At 42.8% G+C, this 22,183-nt stretch overlaps 1 protein-coding gene across 1 annotated transcript in view; it reads right to left on the minus strand.

Annotated features, from left to right (window-relative positions):
* Positions 1–15,702, minus strand: part of KBTBD7 (kelch repeat and BTB domain containing 7) — a 38,760-nt gene extending 23,058 nt beyond the window's left edge. The window contains exon 1 of the mRNA XM_059892185.1: positions 1–15,702. This exon is cut by the window's left edge and continues 20,833 nt beyond it. Within this exon, the coding sequence (XP_059748168.1) occupies positions 13,380–15,422 (2,043 nt within the window). The 5' untranslated portion in view covers positions 15,423–15,702 and the 3' untranslated portion in view covers positions 1–13,379.
* Between the last annotated feature and the right edge of the window lie 6,481 nt (positions 15,703–22,183).

A 22,183-nucleotide genomic window follows, 5' to 3' on the forward strand; every position in this document is an offset into this window, starting at 1 on the left:
CCTCCCCCTCACCCGGAACCATTGCTATAAAATTCTCCACTAAATCCTCCTGGATTGGGATACACAGTCTTGAGAGCATGTGTCCCCTTTGCCTGGCAAAGCAGTAAAGATATTCTACTTCACCCAAAACTCTGTCTCTGAGATTTGATTCGGCACCAGTGCACAGAGGTCAAGCTTTTGGCATCAGAAGGAAGAATTCACTATTTGCAGCAAGTAAGGAGAACACTCAACAGAAGGTTGGGGGATTTTTAAGCTAAGTGAAAGTGAAAGCAAAGTCGCTCAGTCGTGTCCTACTCTTTGCGACCCCGTGGACTGTAGCCTACCAGGCTCCTCCGTCTATGGGATTTTCCAGGCAAGAGTACTGGAGTGGGTTGCCATTGCCTTCTCCAGAGGATCTTCCCAACCCAGGGATCGAACCCAGGTCTTCCGCTTTGTAGGCAGACGCTTTACCATTTGAGCCATATGGAAGAGTTTAAGCTAAGGGTATATGCATATTCATGAAGGGGCTTGGGCAGTCAACAGAATAGAGTATTTACTTGATTGAAGTTTAGTTGAGGGTCAGAAAAGACAGACATCATCACCCTTAGGTTCCAGTTATCTGGTGGTTGAGTGCTTTAGGCTGATCTTTACCATTGAAATAGAACTGGGAGTGTTCACTACAGATACATTATTTTAGCTATTGTTACTTCTTTTGCCTCTGCATTCTTTCCTCCCCTTAAGATCATTAATTACTAAGACCTGTTCAAAGTCAAGCCAGGTTTGGATCACAAGATGGCTTAAGCCAAAAACAACCTCTAATCTGTCAAGAAAGCCATGCCTGATTCTCTTTCTCCAGGGAACTCCCGCCCTTAGGCTAAAAGTGATAATATATGAATGTCAATGATTTGTATCAATGTCAGTTTCTTGGTTGTGAAACAGTGCGCCTCAGATTGGGACTTGAACCCAAGCGCTGGGATTTTAAGCCAACCAATACCTTATCTGGGAATGAACCCACAGTCTTTTAATTAGAATCACTCACCTAGTGGTCTTCCCAGTGATAAAGAACCCACCTGCCAATGCAGGAGACGTAAGAGATGCAGGTTCTATCCCTGGGTCAGGAAGATCCCTGGAGAGGGAAATGGCAACCCGCTCCAGTATTCTTGCCTGGAGAATCCCATGGACAGAGGAGCCTGGGGGGCTACAGTCCATGGGGTCACAAAGAGTCGGACACGCCTGAGGCTACTTAGCACACATGGATCTAGTGCCGACTTACTGAGGCTCAGGTTCCTCGTATCTCAGCGCAGAATGAATTCAACGCGAGGCAAAGTGACAGGCAAGTAGCAGCTTCATTAAGATAAGACATTTGTGAGACCGAGAGATGCAAGCAAGCAGGCAAGAGAGCTCTCCCCCGAGAATTAAGTGGGCTACAATTGTATAATCAAAGGAAAGTGGGGGAGGAGGGAAAGACTTTTCTTTGAGTAGAAATCAGGCTTACTAGCCCCTCCTTCATATCAGGTAGGAGAGTATCTGACCCTATGAGGTCAAACTAGGATTAAAATGAAAAACTTAAATTAAATTAAAAGTGTGCTCAGTTGTGTCCGACTCTTTGCGACCCCATGGACTGTAGCCTACCAGGCTCCTCTGTCCATGGGATTTTCCATTACCACGGTGCTTATTCAAATCAGTAGAACAGTAGAAACCCTTTTCTTTCACCTAGCGACCTGGGGCATATCTCATGCTTTTATTTATGGCTTCATAGTTAAGCAAGTATATGAGGAAAATACATTCTTAGAGGAATTTAGAGAAATTACATATTTAGAGGAATTCTGTTTTAGAGATATTAGTATGAGTTCATCAAAAAGATGCTAACAGTTACCTCAGTTATACCTTAAAAAAAAGGCTATGGATTAGTGAATTCCCTAGCAGTCCAGTAGTTAGAATTCTGTGTTTTCATTGCCAAGGGCATGGGTTTGACCTCTGGTTAGGGAACTAAGATTCCATTGGCCACAAGGCAAAGAAAAAAAGAAAAGGAAATGCAGTATTGTTGACTATAGTCACTATAATGCACGTTAGATTTCCCAGAATTTATTCACCTTCTAGTTGTAACTTTATACCCTTTAAGAACATCTGCTGCTGCTAAGTCGCTTCAGTCGTATCGGACTCTGTGCGACCCCATAGACGGCAGCCCACCAGGCTCCCCCGTCCCTGGGATTCTCCAGGCAAGAACACTGGAGTGGGTTGCCATTTCCTTCTCCAATGCAGGAAAGTGAAAAGTGAAAGTGAACTCGCTCAGTCGTGTCCGACTCTTAGCGACCCCATGGACTGCAGCCCGCCAGGCTCCTCCATCCATGGGATTTTCCAGGCAAGAGTGCTAATTCCCCCATTTTCCATCCACTGGCAGCCACCATTCTATTCTATACCAGTTTGCCTTTTTTAGACTCAACATTAAGTGATGAGTGATACCATACTATATATGATAGGCTCTGTCTGGCTTATCTCACTTAGCATAATGCCCTCAAGGTCCATCCATCTTGTCACAAACAGCGGGATTTCCTTCCCTCCCATGGCTGAATAATATTCCATTGTATAGATATGTATCAATCACATCTTCCTTACCCATTTCTTCACTGAAGGACACTTGGGTTGTTTCCATATGTTGGCTATTGTGAATAATGCTATATAATAAACACAGGATTGTATATACACTTTCAATATCCTATTTTCATTTCCTTTGGATATACACCAAAAAGTGGAATTGCTGGATCTTATGGTAGCTCTATTTTAATTTTTTTTTTTTTTTTTTTGAGGACCATCCATACTGTTTCCCATAGTCTGGAACCAATGTATATTCCCACCAGCAGGGTACAAGGGCTCTCTTTTCCCCACATCCTTGCCAACACTTGTTATATCTTGGCTTCTTGATAATGGCCATTCTGACAGATGTGAAGTGATATCTTATTGTGGTTCTGATTTGCACTTCCCTGGCAATTAGCATCTTTTCTTGTATCTGTTGGCCATTTGCATGTCTTCTTTAGAAAAATATTGATTCAGGTCCTCTGCTTACTTTTAAATCAGGTTGTGTCTTGTTATCGAGTTGTACAAGTTCTTGATATATTTTATATATTAACCCTTTATCCAGTATATGGCTTGCAAACATTTTTCTCCCACTCTGTAGACTGTCTTTTCATGTTGTTGCTTTTTTTGCTGTATAATTTGATTTCTTTTTTCTTTTGCGCTTTTGGTTTCATATTCAAATATATCATTGTCAAGACCAATGTCAAGGAAATTGTTCCCAACGCTTTATTCTAGGAGTTTTACAGTATCAGGTCTTATGGTTAACTCTTTAATCCATTTAATTTTTGTGAGTGTTGTATGCACATTTCCTGATTTCAAACAAGTGAAAGCGAAAGGCGTTCAGTTGTGTCTGACTCTTTGTGACCCCATGAACTGTAGCCTGCCAGGCTCCTCTGCCCATGGAATTCTCCAGAATACTGGAGTGGGTAGCTGTTCCCTTCTCCAGAGATCTTCCCAACCCAGGGATTGAACCCAGATCTCCCACATTGTAAGCTAAATAAGTATTAAGGAGGTAATGTGTGTGTGTATGCTCAGTCGCTTCAATCGTATCCAATGCTTTGCAACCCAGCTGGACTGTAACCCGCCAGGCTCTTCTGTCCATGGAATTTTCCAGGCAAGAATACTGCAGCGGGTTGCCACTTCCTACTCCAGGGGAGCTTCCCTGCATATCTTGCATCTCCTATATTGGCAGGTGACTTCTTTACTGCTGAGCCACCTGGGAAATCAAAACAGCACCAGTGACATTCTAACTGCCAAATCAGATTTCTGCGATGTGACATGGTTGACCATACCCTGAAAGTGACACAGGGAAGATGTGTTACTGGGTTGTTACTGCTGTGGGAGACTGGGGCTGAGTCCAGGAGGGCACCCTCTGAGGATCCACACAGAATGCATTTCCAAATTGTCCCTTTCTTAAAGTTGGGCTACTGAGGCATGTATCTACCGATATCCATCCTTCGCTGAATGAGGACTTCCCTTGAACTCTTGTGTTCTGGTTGCAGAAGCACTGCCTGGAGAATGAGCCTTCAGAGAAAGCCCTAAGGCAGAAAAACAGCGTGTCCTATTACCACTGCCTGAGAGTGCCCATCCTAGTTACAGTGGGTCAGAGGTGCCCAAGGGGCACCGCATCATCCCCTGGTGTCTCCAAATCTTACCTGGCTCCTGTATTCTCAAACTCAGTTCATTCTCTTTTTCCTCTCTTTTGTAATAGTGGGAGTGTTGTATGGATGAGTAAGAGGACTATACTGGTAAGTTCCCAGAGGAGGAAGGGATTGGAAAAGAGCTTAGGCATTTAGGCAGAGGGAACCTAACTCTGGAGGCTTAAGTTCTGTTATTTCTAGGAATACTTGAACTGACATAGGACTTAAGGGTGAGGATGTGACAAGCGTTCGTATGTGCGTGTGTGTTAAAGGCATTCAAGGATGCATTTGTTTGTGAAACAAATTATTTTTGTCATTATTCAGCATTCAGTTCGGTTCAGTCGTTCTGACTCTTTGCGACCCCGTGAACCGCAGCACGCCAGGTCTCCCTGTCCATCACCAATTCCCAGAGTCCACCCAAACCCAAGTCCACTGAGTCGATGATGCCATCCAACCATTTCATCCTCTGTTGTCCCCTTTTCCTCCCACTTAAATCGTTCCCAGCATCAGGGTCTTTTCCAATGAGTCAGCTCTTCGCATCAGGTGGCCAAAGTATTGGAGTTTCAGCTTCAACATCAGTCCTTCCAATGAACACCCAGGACTGATCTCCTTTAGGATGGACTGGTTGGATCTCCCTGCAGTCCAAGGGACTCTCAAGAGTCTTCTCCAACACCACAGTTCAAAACCATCAATTCTTCGGTGCTCAGATTTCTTTATAGTCCAACTCTCACATCTATACATGACCACTGTAAAAACCATAGCCTTGACTAGACGGACCTTTGTTGGCAAAGTAATGTCTCTGCTTTTTAATATGCTGTCTAGGTTGGTCATAACTTTCCTTCCAAGGAGCAAGCATCTTTTAATTTCATGGCTGCAGTCACCATCTGCTGTGATATTGGAGCCCAGAAAAATAAAGTCAGCCACTGTTTCCACATCTATTTGCCATGAAGTAATGGGACTGGATGCCATGATCTCAGTTTTCTGAATGTTGAGCTTTAAGCCAACATTTTCACTCTCCTCTTTCACTTTCATCAAGAGGCTTTTTAGTTTCTCTTCACTTTCTGCCATAAGGGTGGTGTCATCTGCATATCTGAGGTTATTGATATTTCTCCCAGCAATCTTGATTCCAGCTTGTGCTTCCTCCAGCCCAGCGTTTCTCCTGTATTCTGCATATACGTTAAATAAGCAGGGTGACGATATACAGCCTTGACGAACTCCTTTTCCTATTTGGAACCAGTCTGTTGGTCCATGTCCAGTTCTAACTGTTGCTTCCTGACCTGCATACAGATTTCTCAAGAGGCAGGTCAGGTGGTCTGGTATTCCCATCTCTTGAAGAATTTCCCACAGTTTATTGTGATCCACAGAGTCAAAGGATTTAGCATAGTCAATAAAGCAGAAATAGATGTTTTTCTGGAACTCTCTTGCTTTTTCGATGATCCAGCAGATGTTGGCAATTTGATCTCTGGTTCCTCTGCTTTTTCTAAATATTCAGCATTATATGGAATTTAACTTTTGGTTGTGAATTTACTATAGAAGGAGGGTTAGGGAGATTTGAAATGACCATCAGAGTAACAAAGCTCTCATGTTGTGAATTGTCTACACTTGAATACAGAAGCCTGGCACATCTATATAAAAATCTATTCATTTATTCATCTATTTAATAACAGAAACCCTGAGTTTTAGCTGGACATATACTATTCATCTAATGATATTTCTCAGGTAAACATGTGGCTGGATATGGTGATATGATGAAATTCTTCCCCGTGAAAAAATGGCAGAAGTGGTGTAAAAGTGCTTTAAAAAGGAATTTTGCGCTCTCCATTTCCTCTCTTTGCCCATCCCTGCAGGCTGCAACATAGATGTAACCCTGGTGGGTGTGCTTTGTCCATGAGAATGAAGACAACTCACTCATTAGGAGCTGTGGGGACAGTGCTGAGCGAACCCAGGCTCATGAAGAACCTCAGCGGGTCAGAACCACCCTGCCGACACTTCATAGCTCACTTCTGAGTCTCTGCCTTACATCTCAGGGCCTTTTTTGTGTAGGAGTTTGGCCTGTACCCTCACATGAAAGGCAAGCCGGAAGCTTAGGAAATAGCCTGCAGTCCTTCCTTTCTCAGAGTCCTTTCATACTTCCTTTCTCAGCTCCCTCACCTCTAAACATACAAATACAGATCCAGCTCAGTCTCTCGTATGCCTGACCCTTCCTCATCAAGCCCACAATTGCGCTAGGAGACAGTCGCGAGCAGTCCTGAAGAGAGATCTTAGTTCCCTGCCCAGGAATTCAATCTGGGTTGGGTGTGTGTGCTTTGCTCAGCAATTGCAAGGACTGGCTCCACTATCCATGGAATTTTCCAGGCAATAATACTGGAGTAGGTTGCCATTTTCTACTCCAGGGGATCTTCTCAACCCAGGGATCGAACCCTTGTTTCTTGTGTCTCCTGCATTAGCAGGCAGATTCTTCACCACTGCGCCACCTGGGAAGCCTGGATGCAAATGAGGAATCCTAGCCACCAGCTGACTAGAGGCTAGAAGCTAGAAGCAATGTGGCCCTGGCTCTTTACCCCATTTGCAAATAAGAATGTTTCAAGGAGGCAAAAACTGTAATAGGTACAAAGTTTATTATTAGAGACAGCATAACATCTGGGAGAGTACACAGAGAAATAGTTTATTTAAGACAGAAGCTAGGAAGAAATACACACCCAGAGAGAAAAGGTATGGGCATCCTCTCTAACGAGGAGGAGCACAGCAAGCCAGAAAGTAAGGAGAGATATACACCTGGAGAGGAACGCAGGCATCCTGAGTGAGAAGGAACAGAGTCATTCAGAAACCAGGCAGAGATACAAGCCCAGAGAGGAGTGCGGAGTCCTGAACCAAGACTGCAGTAGTCAGAAGGCAACTTCCCTCACTTATATGGGACAGTTCTTCCGGGTCTTTGTTTACATTTGGCCAATTATCTAGTTTCTTTCTCCGTACCTCACTTATCCTTGGACCCTACCCAAGATGCATGAGCAACTGTTTGCTAAGATGGATAGTGGGTACCTGTGCACACTTGTTATGGAGTGGGGCTCTCTCCCTTTTCAACCCCCAAGGAGCCTTTCTGCACATGTGCAGGTAGGGAAGTTTTCCTTGATCTCGGAGTGGGCACTTTCTCTCTCTACTTCAGCAGTGCTCAGCTCTTGCCACTAGCTTTGTCCTTGGAGTGTCTGCGTGAGAATGAAGCTTGACTTTTACTCCACTTGACAAACACCCGCTGTCTGGCCCAGGAGCCCATCCATCTCCTACCTCAGTCTCGCAGTCTGGACTCCATCTGCCTTCCTTTAACTGGTCTCGCCCCTCTGCCTTGCACTGTCAACACCTCCAGGAGAGGATTCTTGACAAAACAGATTCAACTGTCAAGTCTCTACTTAAAAATTCTCAGCCCTCCAATGCAGGGGGCGCAGGTTCAATCACTTTTTGGGGAGCTAAGACCCCACATGCCTTGAGGCCCCAAACCCCAAAATGTCAAACAGAGACAATATTGTGACAAATTCAATAAAGACTTTAAATATGGTCCACATAAAAAAAAATCTTTAAAAACCCTCAAAACTATAGGGTCTCTGTTGAACAAACCATACACAGATCCCTAAAGTATAAAGTGAGAGGAAAACATGGCCCCATGATACCTTCTCTGTACAAGGAAAGCCAAAAGGATACTGAGACTAGATCAGGCTGTGCCTTGAAGTGACAGCCACTGCTATTTGCTAATTTCCCCAGAATTAAGGGACAGTTTGCCACCTCTCCCCACCCCCAGGGTTGTTAAAGAAAACTCTTAAGAGTCCCTTGGACTGCAAGGAGATCAAACCAGTCCATCCTAAAAGAAACCAGTCCTGAATATTCATTGGAAGGACTCATGCTGAAGCTGAAACTCCAGTACTTTGTGGCCACCTGATGGGAAGAACTGACTCACTTGAAAAGACCCTGACGCTGGGAAAGATTGAAGGCAGGAGGAGAAGGGGGTAATAGAGAATGAGATGGTTGGATGGCATCACCGACTCAATGGACACGAGTTTGAGCAAGCTCTGGGAGTTGGTGATGGACAGGGAGGCCTGGCGTTCTGCAGTCCTTGGGGTCTCAAAGAGTCGGACACAACTGAGTGACTGAACTGAAGATATAGTGGTTCTGAGCAGCTAAAATTGCTTTGGAAAATGTAAAAGATTCATTCTGTCATAGAGAGGTGATTGCTCACAGGGTAGAACACTTTCTGAGAAAATATGCCTCAGAAAAGGAGGGGAATGGTCTGCAACAATACTGTTCCCTACACCCTGTGTCTTGGACAGTGTTGAGTTCACAAGGTTAAATAAGTGAGAACAGGAGCTGGTAGAACGGACCTCGGTGACAAAACGGTCCAGGTTAAGGAGGGAGCACACAACAATCCTTTGGCCACCTGATGCGAAGAACTGACTCATTTGAAAAAGACTCTGATGCTGGGAGGGATTGGGGGCAGGAGGAGAAGGGGATGACAGAGGATGAAATGTTGGATGGCATCACCAACTCAATGGACATGAGTTTGGGTAAACCCTGGGAGTTGGTGATGGACAGGGAGGCCTGGCGTGCTGCAGCCCATGGGGTTGCTAAGAGTCGGACCACTGAGGGACTGAACTGAACTGAACTGACACAATGTATTGTCTATCTGGTACTGGAAGACTTGGCAGCTTCTGTGAACACTGTATCTTGTTTCGCTTTGTTAAAATTTTTTGTTTGTATACATTTATCAATCTCTATGGTTCTAAAACAGTTTATCAATAAATGCTCTTAGAATTGCTGCTGCTGCTAAGTCGCTTCAGTCGTGTCCGACTCTGTGCGACCCCATAGACGGCAGCCCACCAGGCTCCGCCGTCCCTGGGATTCTCCAGGCAAGAACCCTGGAGGGGGTTGCCATTTCCTTCTCCAATGCATGAAAGTGAAAAGTGAAAGTGAAGTCGCTCAGTCTTAGCCATATTTTATATAAACAATTTTGTTTCCTACACGTTCCTGCTCTATTCTTTTAATATTATGATGAAAAGATGCTGACACTCTTAAGCACATATTGGAGAGATCAAATGAGAGGACTGAGTAAAGTAGAACAACTAAGAAGCAAGCGATAGATGTTAGGATTTCAAAGACAAGTTAACTTTCAAGTTTAGGGGACTGACATAGAACTGCAAACTTTTTATATTTCCAATTCATGAACATTAAAAAAAAATCAATTAAACACTTTTAGTTTACAACTTACCCATTGTTTGGGCTTTCTTGGTGGCTCAGAGGTTAAAGTATCTGCCCGCAATGCGGGAGACCGGGGTTTGATCCCTGGGTCGGGAAGATCCCCTGGAGAAGGCAATGGCACCCCACTCCAGTATTTTTGCCTGGAGAATCCCATGGACGGAGGAGCCTGGTGGGCTACAGTCCATGGGGCCGCAGAGTCGGACACAACTGAGCGACTTCACTTTGCCCATTGTTTTATCTATTTTCCTCATTTCAGCACAAATTGGTGAAAATGACATCAGGCAAAATACTGGTTTCTAGTTTAATGAGCAGTGAATAGCAAATTTGTATTTTTAAATGATACCTTAAATAAATTCCTTATGGGTAGACGCCCTTTCCAAGCACCTGTTTACCTGGTCATCGTGAGATAAAGAACTCTTGTAATTTAGATACCTAATAAACAGCTGTGATATCAAGTTTGAAATACCTGCAACTTATAATTTACTTTGAAGACTAATATATATGCAGCCTTCCTGGACAATAATCCCTGGACTGCCTTGGTGGCTCAGATGGTAAAGTGTCTGCCTACAATGAGGGAGACTTGGCTTTGATCCCTGGGTTGGGAAGATCCCTTGGAGAAGGAAATGGCAACCCACTGCAGTATTCTTGCCTGGAAAATCCCACAGACGGAGGAGCCTGGTAGGCTACAGTCCATGGGGTCTCAAAGAGACTTCACTTTCTTTCACTTTAGACAATAATCATATCACATGTCAAAGGTTTCATATACATTAGCTCATCTGACCCATTTCTTTAAGCCACTTACATTTAGTTACTTCACTCACTGTTCTCAGGCATAACATCATGAGGAAATTTGAAATTCACCAAGTGTCAATTTTGTCTTTGTTCTGATACTCAGATCCCTTTCAGGTGGAAAATGCATATGATTTCTTTAAGCTCTATTTTAATAATGCCCTTCCCCCCTCACAAACATTTGAGCAATATGTCTCTTGCAAAATGCTAATTCCTTTTTTGTAGAAGTGTTCTTGGGACTGTTACAGTGTTCTTACCCTGGGTGTGCAAATGAACTGCAGAAATGTCTAACACCTTTGAAATTATGAAAACATAAACATGTACATTTTTCTAGGGAATGGGTCAAAAGATTTCATCAGATTATCAGTAAGATCCAGGTATGAAACAGGCTAAAAAAAAAAAAAAGCACACACACACACACACCACTGCTCAACTAGAGGATATAGAAGGAAATTATAATTTAACTGTAATCCTAAACCCAAATTGTTCACTAAATTAGTCCCTTTTTTGTCCTTTTGAAAATACCAATGCTAACCATTTGAATATTTAAATTAGTTGAAATAATTTGGGTTCTCTGAGTTTTTCAGACTACAGGCAGATAGATACAAAAAATAAGTAAGATCATTCTTAAGTTTTACACACAGTAATCCTGCAAATGACATTATATTAAGCATTTGCTAAAATCTGTGTCGATTAATTGTGAAACTGAGACAAAGGAGCTTTCCTGTGATGAAGGGATTTCAACACTGCTCTGCTGCTTGTGTCACTATGTAAGCAAGGGTTTTGTACATTTAGCACAAACTCAATCAAGAGGTCAGAAGGCCTGGGGTTCTAGTGCCAGTTTTATTTGTAACTAACCATGTACAAATCACTTTCTATTAAAAAAAAAAAAAAGTTAACATCTATCCTTAATTCACAAACATATTAAGAAACCAAAATCCTTTCTAAGAAAAGCTCTTTGTAAACCAATATTTTACTACTAATTAGCTTATACCTAACTCAGAGGATGAGAATGACACATGAGAGAATGTCTCTTATCAACTGGTTGCACAGCTTAATTCTGTAGATGGATAACGTGGTTGTGAACAGCTTGTTTCTATTTCAATCTTAGAGAACAAAAAACTATCAACAAGAAGTTACTGGTGAAGAAAAGTGGGCCAAAAAATACAATTAAGATAGAGCTTTCCACGTTAGGAGCAGTGCTTGTTGACGTCCCTCTATGGAACAAAAACTAGCACTGTTTGCTGTTTTGAAGGAACATACGCTGCTGGAGTAAGAATCTTATTTCACTAAATAATATTAGACAGGAACCTCCTGCAGATTCTTCCAGTGGCCCATCGAAATGGCTAAGAAAACATTATTTGTGTGTTTGGCTTTTTTAAACCATTTTCTCTCTCCCTCCCTTTGCTTAGTTTCAAAATTCTGTTCTCCAGAATACACTCCTCAGTACTCTGCCTGGGTAAAAAGAAATGTCAGCACTTGGTCACTAGAGAATAAGTATAGACGAGGAATTAGTATGTTGCTGAACAACGATTCAAGAAGATAAACTAAGTGAGTATAAAAAAATGTATAGACCACAAGCATTTGTACATATACACTATTTATCATGTTTATGTATTGTGACAACCGTATGTATTAACAGACCCTCAAAAAGTAAGTACCCATATGTTCTCGTATTTAACAGTATCAAATTTGTGCAACTTAAGTCTCTATTTCTACATCTTCCCTTATTATGGTGATAAAAAAAAAAAAAAAACCAAAAATCAGACTGGAGCATGGTTCACAGAGAAATATAGGAGAGAAACAAATAAATAAAATAACCAGGTACACCACTGCTTAGGGAAGTATTTTAGAGGAAACATATTCTCACTTTTGGCCCCAAATGTCATCATCCACTTATGTTATTTGTCAACTTTTAATATAAAAATAACTTCAAGCTGATAATCATTTACAGTGACTTACAAAACTGACAGAAAATTTCAATGCTACATAAAACAATTTTATACACAGCTTAAAATTTTAAAGTTCTCTCTGGCACTTGATTTTAGAGTTGATAGACACAATAACTACTACTGATCTCAATAAAATACTGTTTTTAGCTTATACACATCTTCAAAGCCATATCACCTCACAAAAATCACTTCCTGCCAAAGAATTCTCTAAGACAAACACCAAAACTATACAGCCAAAATGTTGTAGGAAAGCATATAAACGTTTTAAGACAAGGCATGACCAATGGATTAAAACTTTACATTACCCAATCACAGTCCAGTGAAAAAACAACTGCTCCTCTGATTCAGTGTAACATGTATCAGGTATAAATGAAAAAATACGGCAAGTTATCTATTGTTTTTGGTTTAGAAGGGTCTAAATAGTGGTACTACTAGAATGGATGCTTTTTAAGACAGAAAAATGGTCACATTTAGCAAGTACACATTTTATATTCCAAAAATAAAAAGGAAAATTTTTTGTAAGACAGGGGAATCCTGATTTTTTTTCCCTTACTTTTTGTGAGTGCTTAAGACCATTCTGTCCATTATCAAAATGAAATCACTCTTTGATAACCTTAATTATATGTCCAATTGTTTTTCTTTGCAGAAGAGAAGAAAACCAAACCAAATTTTAACAAACTATATTAAACTTAGAATACTAAAAACTATGTGAGAATTTGGGAAATCTACTACTTTCATTATTCAGAGGGAAGATATAAATCTTCGAAACCTGCCAACAATTTCTAGTCCAATTTTCTACACAAAAATGAAAAAGCTAACTTCCCCCCACAACACTAAACAGAATTTTAAAATGAACAGAAGACTAAATTAGATAATCAAAATATAAACCATGTAATTAATGAAAACAATTCACTAGTGCAACAAATTCTTGAACACGGAAAAAAACCAGCAAGCATTCTCATCAATTACATGGTTCATTTTTTTTTTGCATATTTTAATCTCCACTTTCAGCACAGTAAATTATTATATAGCTTATTTCATGGACTGTTTACATTTTGTAACATTACATTAGCAATTCAAACATTACCCTTTCTAAACCAAATATGCAATCCTAATCAAAGTTTTCTTTTTTCCCCAGAAAAGGAAAGGACATCTTTTTAAGATATATTCATAGCAATAGAAACATCTTAGTATTTCAAAATATTTACAAAGAACCCTGCTGATCCTGTGCATTTCGCTGAGGGGCTACCTGTACCCAGACTTCATCATCAGAAAAAGAACTTGAACTTCCTGACTCAGAGTCCAGTTCACTGAACCCATCTAAGTCCCATTCAGTACTAGACTCACTCCGTGCATCATCTTCCTCAGTGATGAAACTCTGACCAGGTTCAAGGCAGGAAGGATAAACACGAGCACAGAGGCAAATAAAGCCAGAGTCAAACTGCAGAAGCCCTAACATGGTCCCTATATTAATCCACTGGTCTTCCCTTGTATCATATTCATACACAGTTACCCGGTTTTTTTTCCATTGAGGGGTTGTGGAAGTGATGAGGAGCAACTTTTGGCCATGATTGACAATCTGGTAGTTGTGGGTCTCTGAGTCCAGGGGAATATTACTAATACGCCTCCATTCTCCCCTGGCTGGGTTATACACCTTCATGACTGGGATGTCACAGATGCAATAGATCTCATCATTGAAGACACAGGCTTCCTGAAAGTCACTCCGTTTAAGTGAAGCACAGTTCAGCCACATATTATGGCTAGGATCATAGCAGAGCATGCGCTTACTGTTCACAGCATAAAGATAGTTCTGAACCACTATGAGTTCAAAGGAATAGAAGGAATGTGGTACAGGAGCCACTAAGGCCCACTGGTTCCTCTGAACACTGTAGCACTCCACTTCCTTTAATTTCACTCCAGTAATGGGGTCACGCCCACCCAGGATGTAGATGTAGCCATTGAGATATGCCACATCCATGCCCTCCCGGCAGAGCAGGCGGTCAGCAAGTTGCTGCCAACTATTCTGGGCTGGTTTATACACCCAGAGATCCTTCCTGGGCTGGGCAGCTAGATAGATGTCATGGTCTGGAGAGACACAGACAGCTGAAGAGGTGACAGTCTTAGTGTGGGCCAAACTGGTCAAAGGCGATGGCATTGTGTAAATGTCCCCCGAGTATGGGTCATAGCACAGAAAGGGATCTCTGGGATGGCCAAAGAAGATCACCATCTCCTTGGCACACATACCCAGCCTCTGGGGTGGATTTTCTGCTATGGACACAACAGAGCTACTGCTGCTGCTCTCTGGCTTGGGCACCAGAGACTTGCTCAACATGTCACCATACCGCATCTGCAGGGCCCCTTCAACAAGGTCCAGACAGTACTTCTTCACAATGGGCTTGGTCAGCAGTTCTTCCAGGTAGCCCCGATCTTCGTCAGTGAAGTGGGTCCAGCGGACACACTTGAAGACTTCTGCAGCGCTGGGACCCCGCTCCTTGGGAGCCGCCTCCAACCACTGCACCGCCACGTGACACACAGTCCGCTCACTCTCGATGTCTAGACTGTCCAAGCGCAGGACAGCTAGCAGCTGGGCCAGGGTCAGATCTGCCAGGGACTCTTCCCGAATCGAACCCATGCGGCTGAGCTGCTTGAAGTTGTGGGCTATAAAGGACTGGGCCTGTGATCGCAGCTTGTGATGGTCGAAGGCGTCGGCGAACTTGAGGATGGCCGTGCAGTTGGTCAGGTCAAGGCGGCGGGCTAGGAAGGAGGCACAGGCTTCCCGCACGTACTCCAGCTGCAGCATGTCGGAGGCCGCGTAAAGGCGCTGCACGTTGGCCTCACTTAATGACACGCGACCGGTGTAGCAGTAATCGACCAGCACCTCGAAGGACTCGGCGTCCACGTCGTGCATGGTCACGTTCGTCTGATGGCTCTCGTACATGCCGCCGGTGAACATACTCTTGAAGTAGGGACACGCGGCCGCCAGCACGTTACGGTTGCAGGAAAAAAGGCGGCCCGTGCCGGGCCCGCTGCCGGGGGTGACCACCTCGATGGTCACATCGCAGAGCAGCCGCGCGTCGTAAAAGGACTTGAGCTGGGCCAGCAGGGCTGCAGAATGGCCCGTGTCCTTCAGCTCCTCCGGGCCCGTGAAAAAAGCCGAAACTGAGGGCTTGGAAATCCTCTTGGGACGCCTCCCGCCGCGGGGACTGGCGAGGCGGCGAGAGCGCGGAGCTTCTTCCCGGGACTGCATAGTGGAGAGGGCGGCGGGGAGCGAAGGACGAGAACCAGGCTCTGGCGCCTCCTCGCTCTCTTTTCGCTGACGCCGAGACCGCTGTGTCCCTGAAAAGACTGCCGCGCTGATTTAAGTCAGCCCTGCTCCGCGGTGCCGCCTCCCTTTATCGCGTAGACAGTGCCTGACTCACCCGGTTCCAGTTCCACGCCCTTTCTCCGCCTCAGCTCGCCCTCACAGGACCTACAAACTGGAACCAAGTGATCCGCCACCGCCGCGCTGGCAATACCGGTAGGTGCCCAGGAGAACTACGACTCCCAGGTTGCCTTTCGCGCCTCGAGGCATGCCGGGACCCCGCGGACTCTGCGGCTTAGGCTGCCTCACAGGAGCCGCTGTGCATGTTGGGATCAGTAGTTCCAGTAATATCGCGAGGCTTCTGGGGGTCTACTGGTTTAACTAACAGAATCAGCAAGCGTTTATTCCAGGTTTGATGGTTTAGAGCTGTGGGTTTGAAGTCTAGAGTGGAAGTCCCGTTTTAATATTCATTAGTCGTGCAACTTTTCTGTCAGAACTTTTCCCTGTCTGGAAATTGGGGATAATAGCATTTCATTGGATTCTGGGAGAATGGAATGATCTAAATTTCATAGGACATAGGATGCTTCAATAAATACTTGTTGATTAGATCAATAATTGTTTACACTGTGACTAAAACACAAATATTGAGTAACTGTTGGCTTTTCATTTAGAATTTATGAAAAATGAGGCATCCACTTATTCGAAACCATGAGCAGTTTCTACAAAGAAAACTTGCAGTGTTTACTGTGGCTTCTTTTCCAAGGTTCTGAAGAGTATTACAGTATTTTCAGTACTAAATGATATGTAGGTTGAGCAGGATATCTTAGACAAAGATGAGGTCCTGCTGCTGTCGCTCCAGTCGTGTCCAACTCTGTGCAACTCCATAGACGGCAGCTAGAGAACAGCATTTCTGATGGTCTTACATGGGCAAATCAGGCACATTCACAGATACATTGACCTCTCACCTAATCAACACTTCATCAACTAGGGAGCAAAATTATTTTCATAACTTCTTAATAAGAGGGTTACTCATATTTCTTCTTTTGCATCTTTTCCAAAAATCAATTAAGGATTCTATAATTGTCTTTACTAAGAAGTTACAAAGAAGAGTTCTAAATTAAAATATTTAAACAAACATACCTTGTACTGTACAAAACCCCAAGATCCTCAAAACATGGTATTCATACATGCTTACACATTCCTTGAAATAATATAGTAGTTTATGCTGTACAAAAGTGTTTATATATGACAGATCAACATTTAAATATTCAAAATCAAGTGCTTAGATTTTTTTAAAGTTAAGTTAGGGGTTAAGGTTAGAGAACTTTTATTTAAAAACCAGTCTGCTCCTGCTGCTAGTTTGCCTGCCATGTGTTACCATAACCTAGTGAATTAAATCTTTAGTATTAGTACATGAATCAGTGAATAACACACAAAAGAATAACTCTTAGTCAAACTGTCTTTCTTTTCTGATTAACTGACGAGGGCCTAATGGAAGTACTCCAGGATAGAGACGTTAAACTAAGTGGGGCTCTGGGCCCCAATATCTCTTCTGTACCTTCCTTGTGTGTCTTTCAGGTACACCAGAGAGAACTAAGTTATTAGTAATCATGATTGCTTTCTCTCCTGCACTAACACCAGCTGGGAAAAAAAACAATTAAAAAAAATTTTAATGTCTATAAAACATACTTTACATAAAGGTTACCATTTTAACAATTTTAAAATTTTTAATTGCTTTGGGATTAAGTATATTCACCTTGTTTTGCCACCATCACTACCATCCAACTGTTTATATCTTGCAAAACTGCAACTTTGTACCCATTCATAATGTCTCTGTCTTCCTTCCTAAAATCCCTGGTAACTACCATTCTACTTCAGGTCTCCGAATTTGACTACTCTGTGTGCTCAATAAGTAAAAATAAAATGGTTTTTTTTGGTAAAAACAACAACAACAAGAAGATTACAGCTTTGCCCATCAAAAAGCAGTGAAAAACAAAATAAAAATGCAAGTCAGAGACTAGGAAAAACTATCTGTAATATATATTATATTATATTCAATAAACATATAAAAAGCTGTTCAACCTTCAGTGTTGTTCATCATCAGATGAATGCAAATTAAAGTCAGAATGAGAAAACATTGCACACCCACTAGAATGACTAAACTTAAGATCAATAATATTAAAAATAAGGATCAACAATACTAACCAACAAAAACATTGTATGTAGGGCAATTATCCTTCAATTAAAAATTTTTTTAAAAAGGTCGACAATTTAAATGTTGGTGATAATAGGGAGCCTTTGGAACCCTCATATATTACTACTATGACTATAAATTGATATATCCACTTTTAAAACCTGTTCGGTAGTTTCTTTGAATGTTAAATGCCCAACAATTTCACACCTATGCATCTGCCTAAGAGATATTAAAACACGTCTACAGAGACTTGTGCAGGGGTTCCCTGGTGGCTCAGTGGTAAAGAATCCACCTGCCAGTGTGGGAGACATGAGTTCGATCCCTGCACATGCAGCAAAGCAACTAAGCCCGTGCGCCATAACTACCGAGCCTGTGCTCTAGAGTCCAGGAGCCGCAGCTACTCAAGTCCAAGTGCCCGAGAGCCCGCGCTCTGCAGCAAGAGAAGTCTGAGCACCGCAGCTAGAGAGCGGCTTCCACTTGCTGAAACTAGAAAAGCCCACTCAGCACAAAGACCCAGCACAGCCAAAAAGAAATAAATGAAGTTATTTTTTTTAAAAAAAGACTTGTCCAAGGATGTTCATAGAAGCGTTATCCGTAATAGTCAAAACTTGGAATAATCCAAATATGCATCAATAGAATGAAAGAAATGAATTGTGCTATATTCATACAGTGCAATACTACTCAGAAATAAAAAGAAACAGTCTTTGATGCCTGCAATTGTAAATTGAATATCAAAAATTTTGAACAGAAGAAACTAGATATACAGGGAGTATATGCTCTATGACCATTTATGTGAAGTTCCAGAACAGTGAAAATAAGTTCTGATGAATCAAAATCATGAAAGAGGCAGCCACTGTTGGGGGAGTGGGTGGAGGTAACAGATTGCTCGGTTGACAGGAAAGGAACACAAAGAAGCTTTCAGGGGTGATGGAAATGTTGTCTTCTTGATTGGGTTGGTAGTTACACAGGTGAATGCAACTGTCCAAAAGAACTCAATTGTAAATACAGTTATTACGAAATGAACACAGCCATGTAGCCTTCATTCAGGCCCGGAAATAGAACATCACCAGCAGCCCAGAAGCTCTACCCTTGCCAATGCGTTTCCTAATCACTGTTGCCCCCCAACACTGGAGACAAATGATTTTAAAAACAATTTCTTTGTAGTAGTTTGGTGATCCCAGGTCCCTTGACTCAATTTCAAACTATCTCTAAGGTTTGTTTGTTTATTTAATATTTATTTATCTGTCTGGGCCAGGTCTTAGTTGCAGGATGTGGGATCCAGTTCCTTGTTTGAGTGGGTACACAGTTGCTCAGTCGTGTCCGACTCCTTGCAACCCTACGGACTGCATGCGGCCTGCCAAGTTCTTCTGTCCATGGCAAGAATACTGGAGTGGGTTGCCATTTCCTCCTCCAGGCGGGGTCTTCCCCTCCCAGGAATCGAACCGGTGTCTCCTACATTGGCAGGCAGGGTCTTTACCACTGAGCCACCTGGGAAGCCCCTGTAGTGCCCTGACCAGCGCTCAAACCCCAGCTGCTTGCATTAGGAGTGCAGAGTCTTAGCCACCGAAACAGCAGGGAAGTTCCAAAATGTACTTGTTAAATAAAGTTTGGTACTCCTTGCTATTTTAAAGGTGTTGATTATACGAGGCAATGAACTTTGGCTTTCCAGACTGTTTTACAAGAACCCTGATTTATCTTTGGCTTAAAGGCCCAGCAAGAGATGCAGGAGACACTGGTTCGATCCCTGGGTCAGGAAGATCCCCTGGAGGAGGGCATGGTTAAAGGTCCATTCCTAATATTTTTCTACTTACAATTAAAAATGTCAAGTTTACCTTTCTAGTTTGGGGGACTAAAGGTCTATCTGCATAATGTAGGATTGTGAATTGAACTGAATTGCATTGTCCAAAAATAAAGTATAGAACAACTGAAAGTATTCAGTAACTAACAGATGTCCTAGATCCCTGCTACTCCAAGTGGTGTCTGTGGGCCATCATGATTGTCGGTCATCACCTGGGAGCTTGTTGGAAATGCAGAATCGCAGGCCCCAAACCTACTGAATCAGCATCTTCCTTATGGCAAGTTTCCCAAGTGATTGGTAAAAACACCAAGGTTTGAGAAAACATTAAGGCAGACTAATGAAAAACATTAAGGTAGACTATCTTCATTTTGCCTTCTTTCACATGATGTTTTAATACTTCAGTTCAGTTCAGTTCAGTCGCTCAGTCGTGTCCGACTCTTTGTGACCCCATGAATCGCACCACGCCAGGCCTCCCTGTCCATCACCAACTCCCGGAGTTCACCCAAACTCATGTCCATCGAGTCAGTGATGCCATCCAGCCATCTCATCCTCTGTCATTCCCTTTTCCTCCTGCCCCCAATCCCTCCCAGCATCAGAGTCTTTTCCAATGAGTCAACTCTTCGAATGAGGTAGCCAAAATTGGAGCTTTAGCATCAGTCCTTCCAAAGAACACCAAGGACTGATCTCCTTTAGAATGGACTGGTTGGATCACCTTGCAGTCCAAGGGACTCTCAAGAGTCTTTTCCAACACCACAGTTCAAAAGCATCAATTCTTCGGCACTCAGCTTTCTTCACAGTCCAACTCTCACATCTATACATGACCACTGGAAAAACCGTAGCCTTGACTAGATGGACCTTTGTTGGCAAAGTAATGTCTATGCTTTTGAATATGCTGTCTAGGTTGGTCATAGCTTTCCTTCCAAGGAGTAAGCGTCTTTTAATTTCATGGCTGCAATCACCATCTGCAGTGATTTTGGAGCCCAAAAAAATAAAGTCTGACACTGTTTCCACTGTGTCCCCATCTATTTCCCATGAAGTGATGGGACTGGATGCCATGATCTTAGTTTTCTCAATGTTGAGCTTTAAGCCAACTTTTTACTCTTTCACTTTCACCAAGAGGCTTTTTAGTTCCTCTTCACTTTCTGCCATAAGGGTGGTGTCATCTGCATATCTGAGGTTATTGATATTTACATTTCCTTAAATAAACGTTTCTCTGTTACGTAACATGCCTGAAAACAAAAATCTGTTTCTAGACTTCCCTGATGGTACAGTGGATAAGAATCTGCCTGCTGATGCAGGGGACATGGGTTTGATCCCTAGTCCGAGAAGATCCCACATGCCATAGGGCAACTAAGCCCGTGCACCACATCTACTGAGCCCACAAGCCTAAAACCTGTGCTCTGCAACGAGAAGCCACTGCAATGAGAAGTCTGCACACCACAAGGGAGAGTAGCCCTGCCGTCCCCCGCCCCGTTCCCACTGCAACTAGAGAAAGCCTTTGCTCAGCACCAAAGACCCAGCACAGCCAAATAATACATAAATAAATAATTTTAAAAGAACGTCAGCTAATAAATTTAGAAAGAATGAAAGTCTGAGAACATCACCATTTGGTAACTCCAAATGTAACAGATGTCTCAGGCAAAGCAAGAATCATTCCTTGAGGTTAAATCAATGAGATTAAAGGTCATTGGGTGTATCAGTTACATATTTGGGTTGTAACAAATTACCCCATTAGTGGCTGAAACCAAGAAACCATAATGGACTCTGTGTCTGAGGGTCACGTCCTGGAGTAGGGCTCTCCTGAAATCAGTTAAGACTGTCCACAGTCATTTCAGGACACAACTAGGGGTACACGGTCCACTCCCAAGCCCACTCGTGTGCCAGCTGGCAGGCTGTTGAGGACTGCTGGACCAAGGGACTCAGTTTTGCCAAACAATGAGGCTCATTCCCTAGGGCTGCTAATGACAGCATCTTGCTGCCAGCAGCACGAGTGACCCAAGAGAGAGGCAGAAACAGAGCCAGAAGCGAGGCTTTCTACAACCTCGTATCAGGAGTGACAATCCCACCACTTCCATCGTATTCTACCTGTTAGAAAAGAGTCAATAAACATGGTGCACATTCAAAGGGAGATTACACAAGTGTGTGCAATGCCAGGAACGGGGATCACTGGGGTCATTTCAGAAGCTGCCTTGCACAATGAGAAATCAAATGTTTTTCATGACAAAGTATTACCCTGCAGATTATATACTCATTATTAAAGAAAGCATGGAGAGCTTACTCCATTTCCATTACGATGGAGAGTCTGCCAGCTTCCAAACTTAGCATCACTAACAGCAGGGACTTCCTGATATGATACAGTATCACAATATCATCTATGAAGTAGTCTTACCAAACGTGTTTAATCTGAATTTAGCTCATCTTTAGGAAAAGAAGTACATCAAGGCTGTATATTGTCACCCGGCTTATTTAACTTATATGCAGAGTACATCCAGCTGGGCTGGAAGAAGCACAAGCTGGAATCAAGATTACTGGGAGAAATATCAATAACCTCAGATATGCAGTTGACACCACCCTTATGGCAGAAAGTGAAGAGGAACTAAAAAGCCTCTTGATGAAAGTGAAAGAGGAGAGTGAAAAAGTTGGCTTAAAGCTCAACATTCAGAAAACTAAGATCATGGCATCTGGTCCCATCACTTCATGGGAAATAGATGGGGA

This window comes from Bos taurus, chromosome 12, assembly GCF_002263795.3.
Source record: "Bos taurus isolate L1 Dominette 01449 registration number 42190680 breed Hereford chromosome 12, ARS-UCD2.0, whole genome shotgun sequence".
NCBI classification, from domain to species: Eukaryota; Metazoa; Chordata; class Mammalia; order Artiodactyla; family Bovidae; genus Bos; species Bos taurus.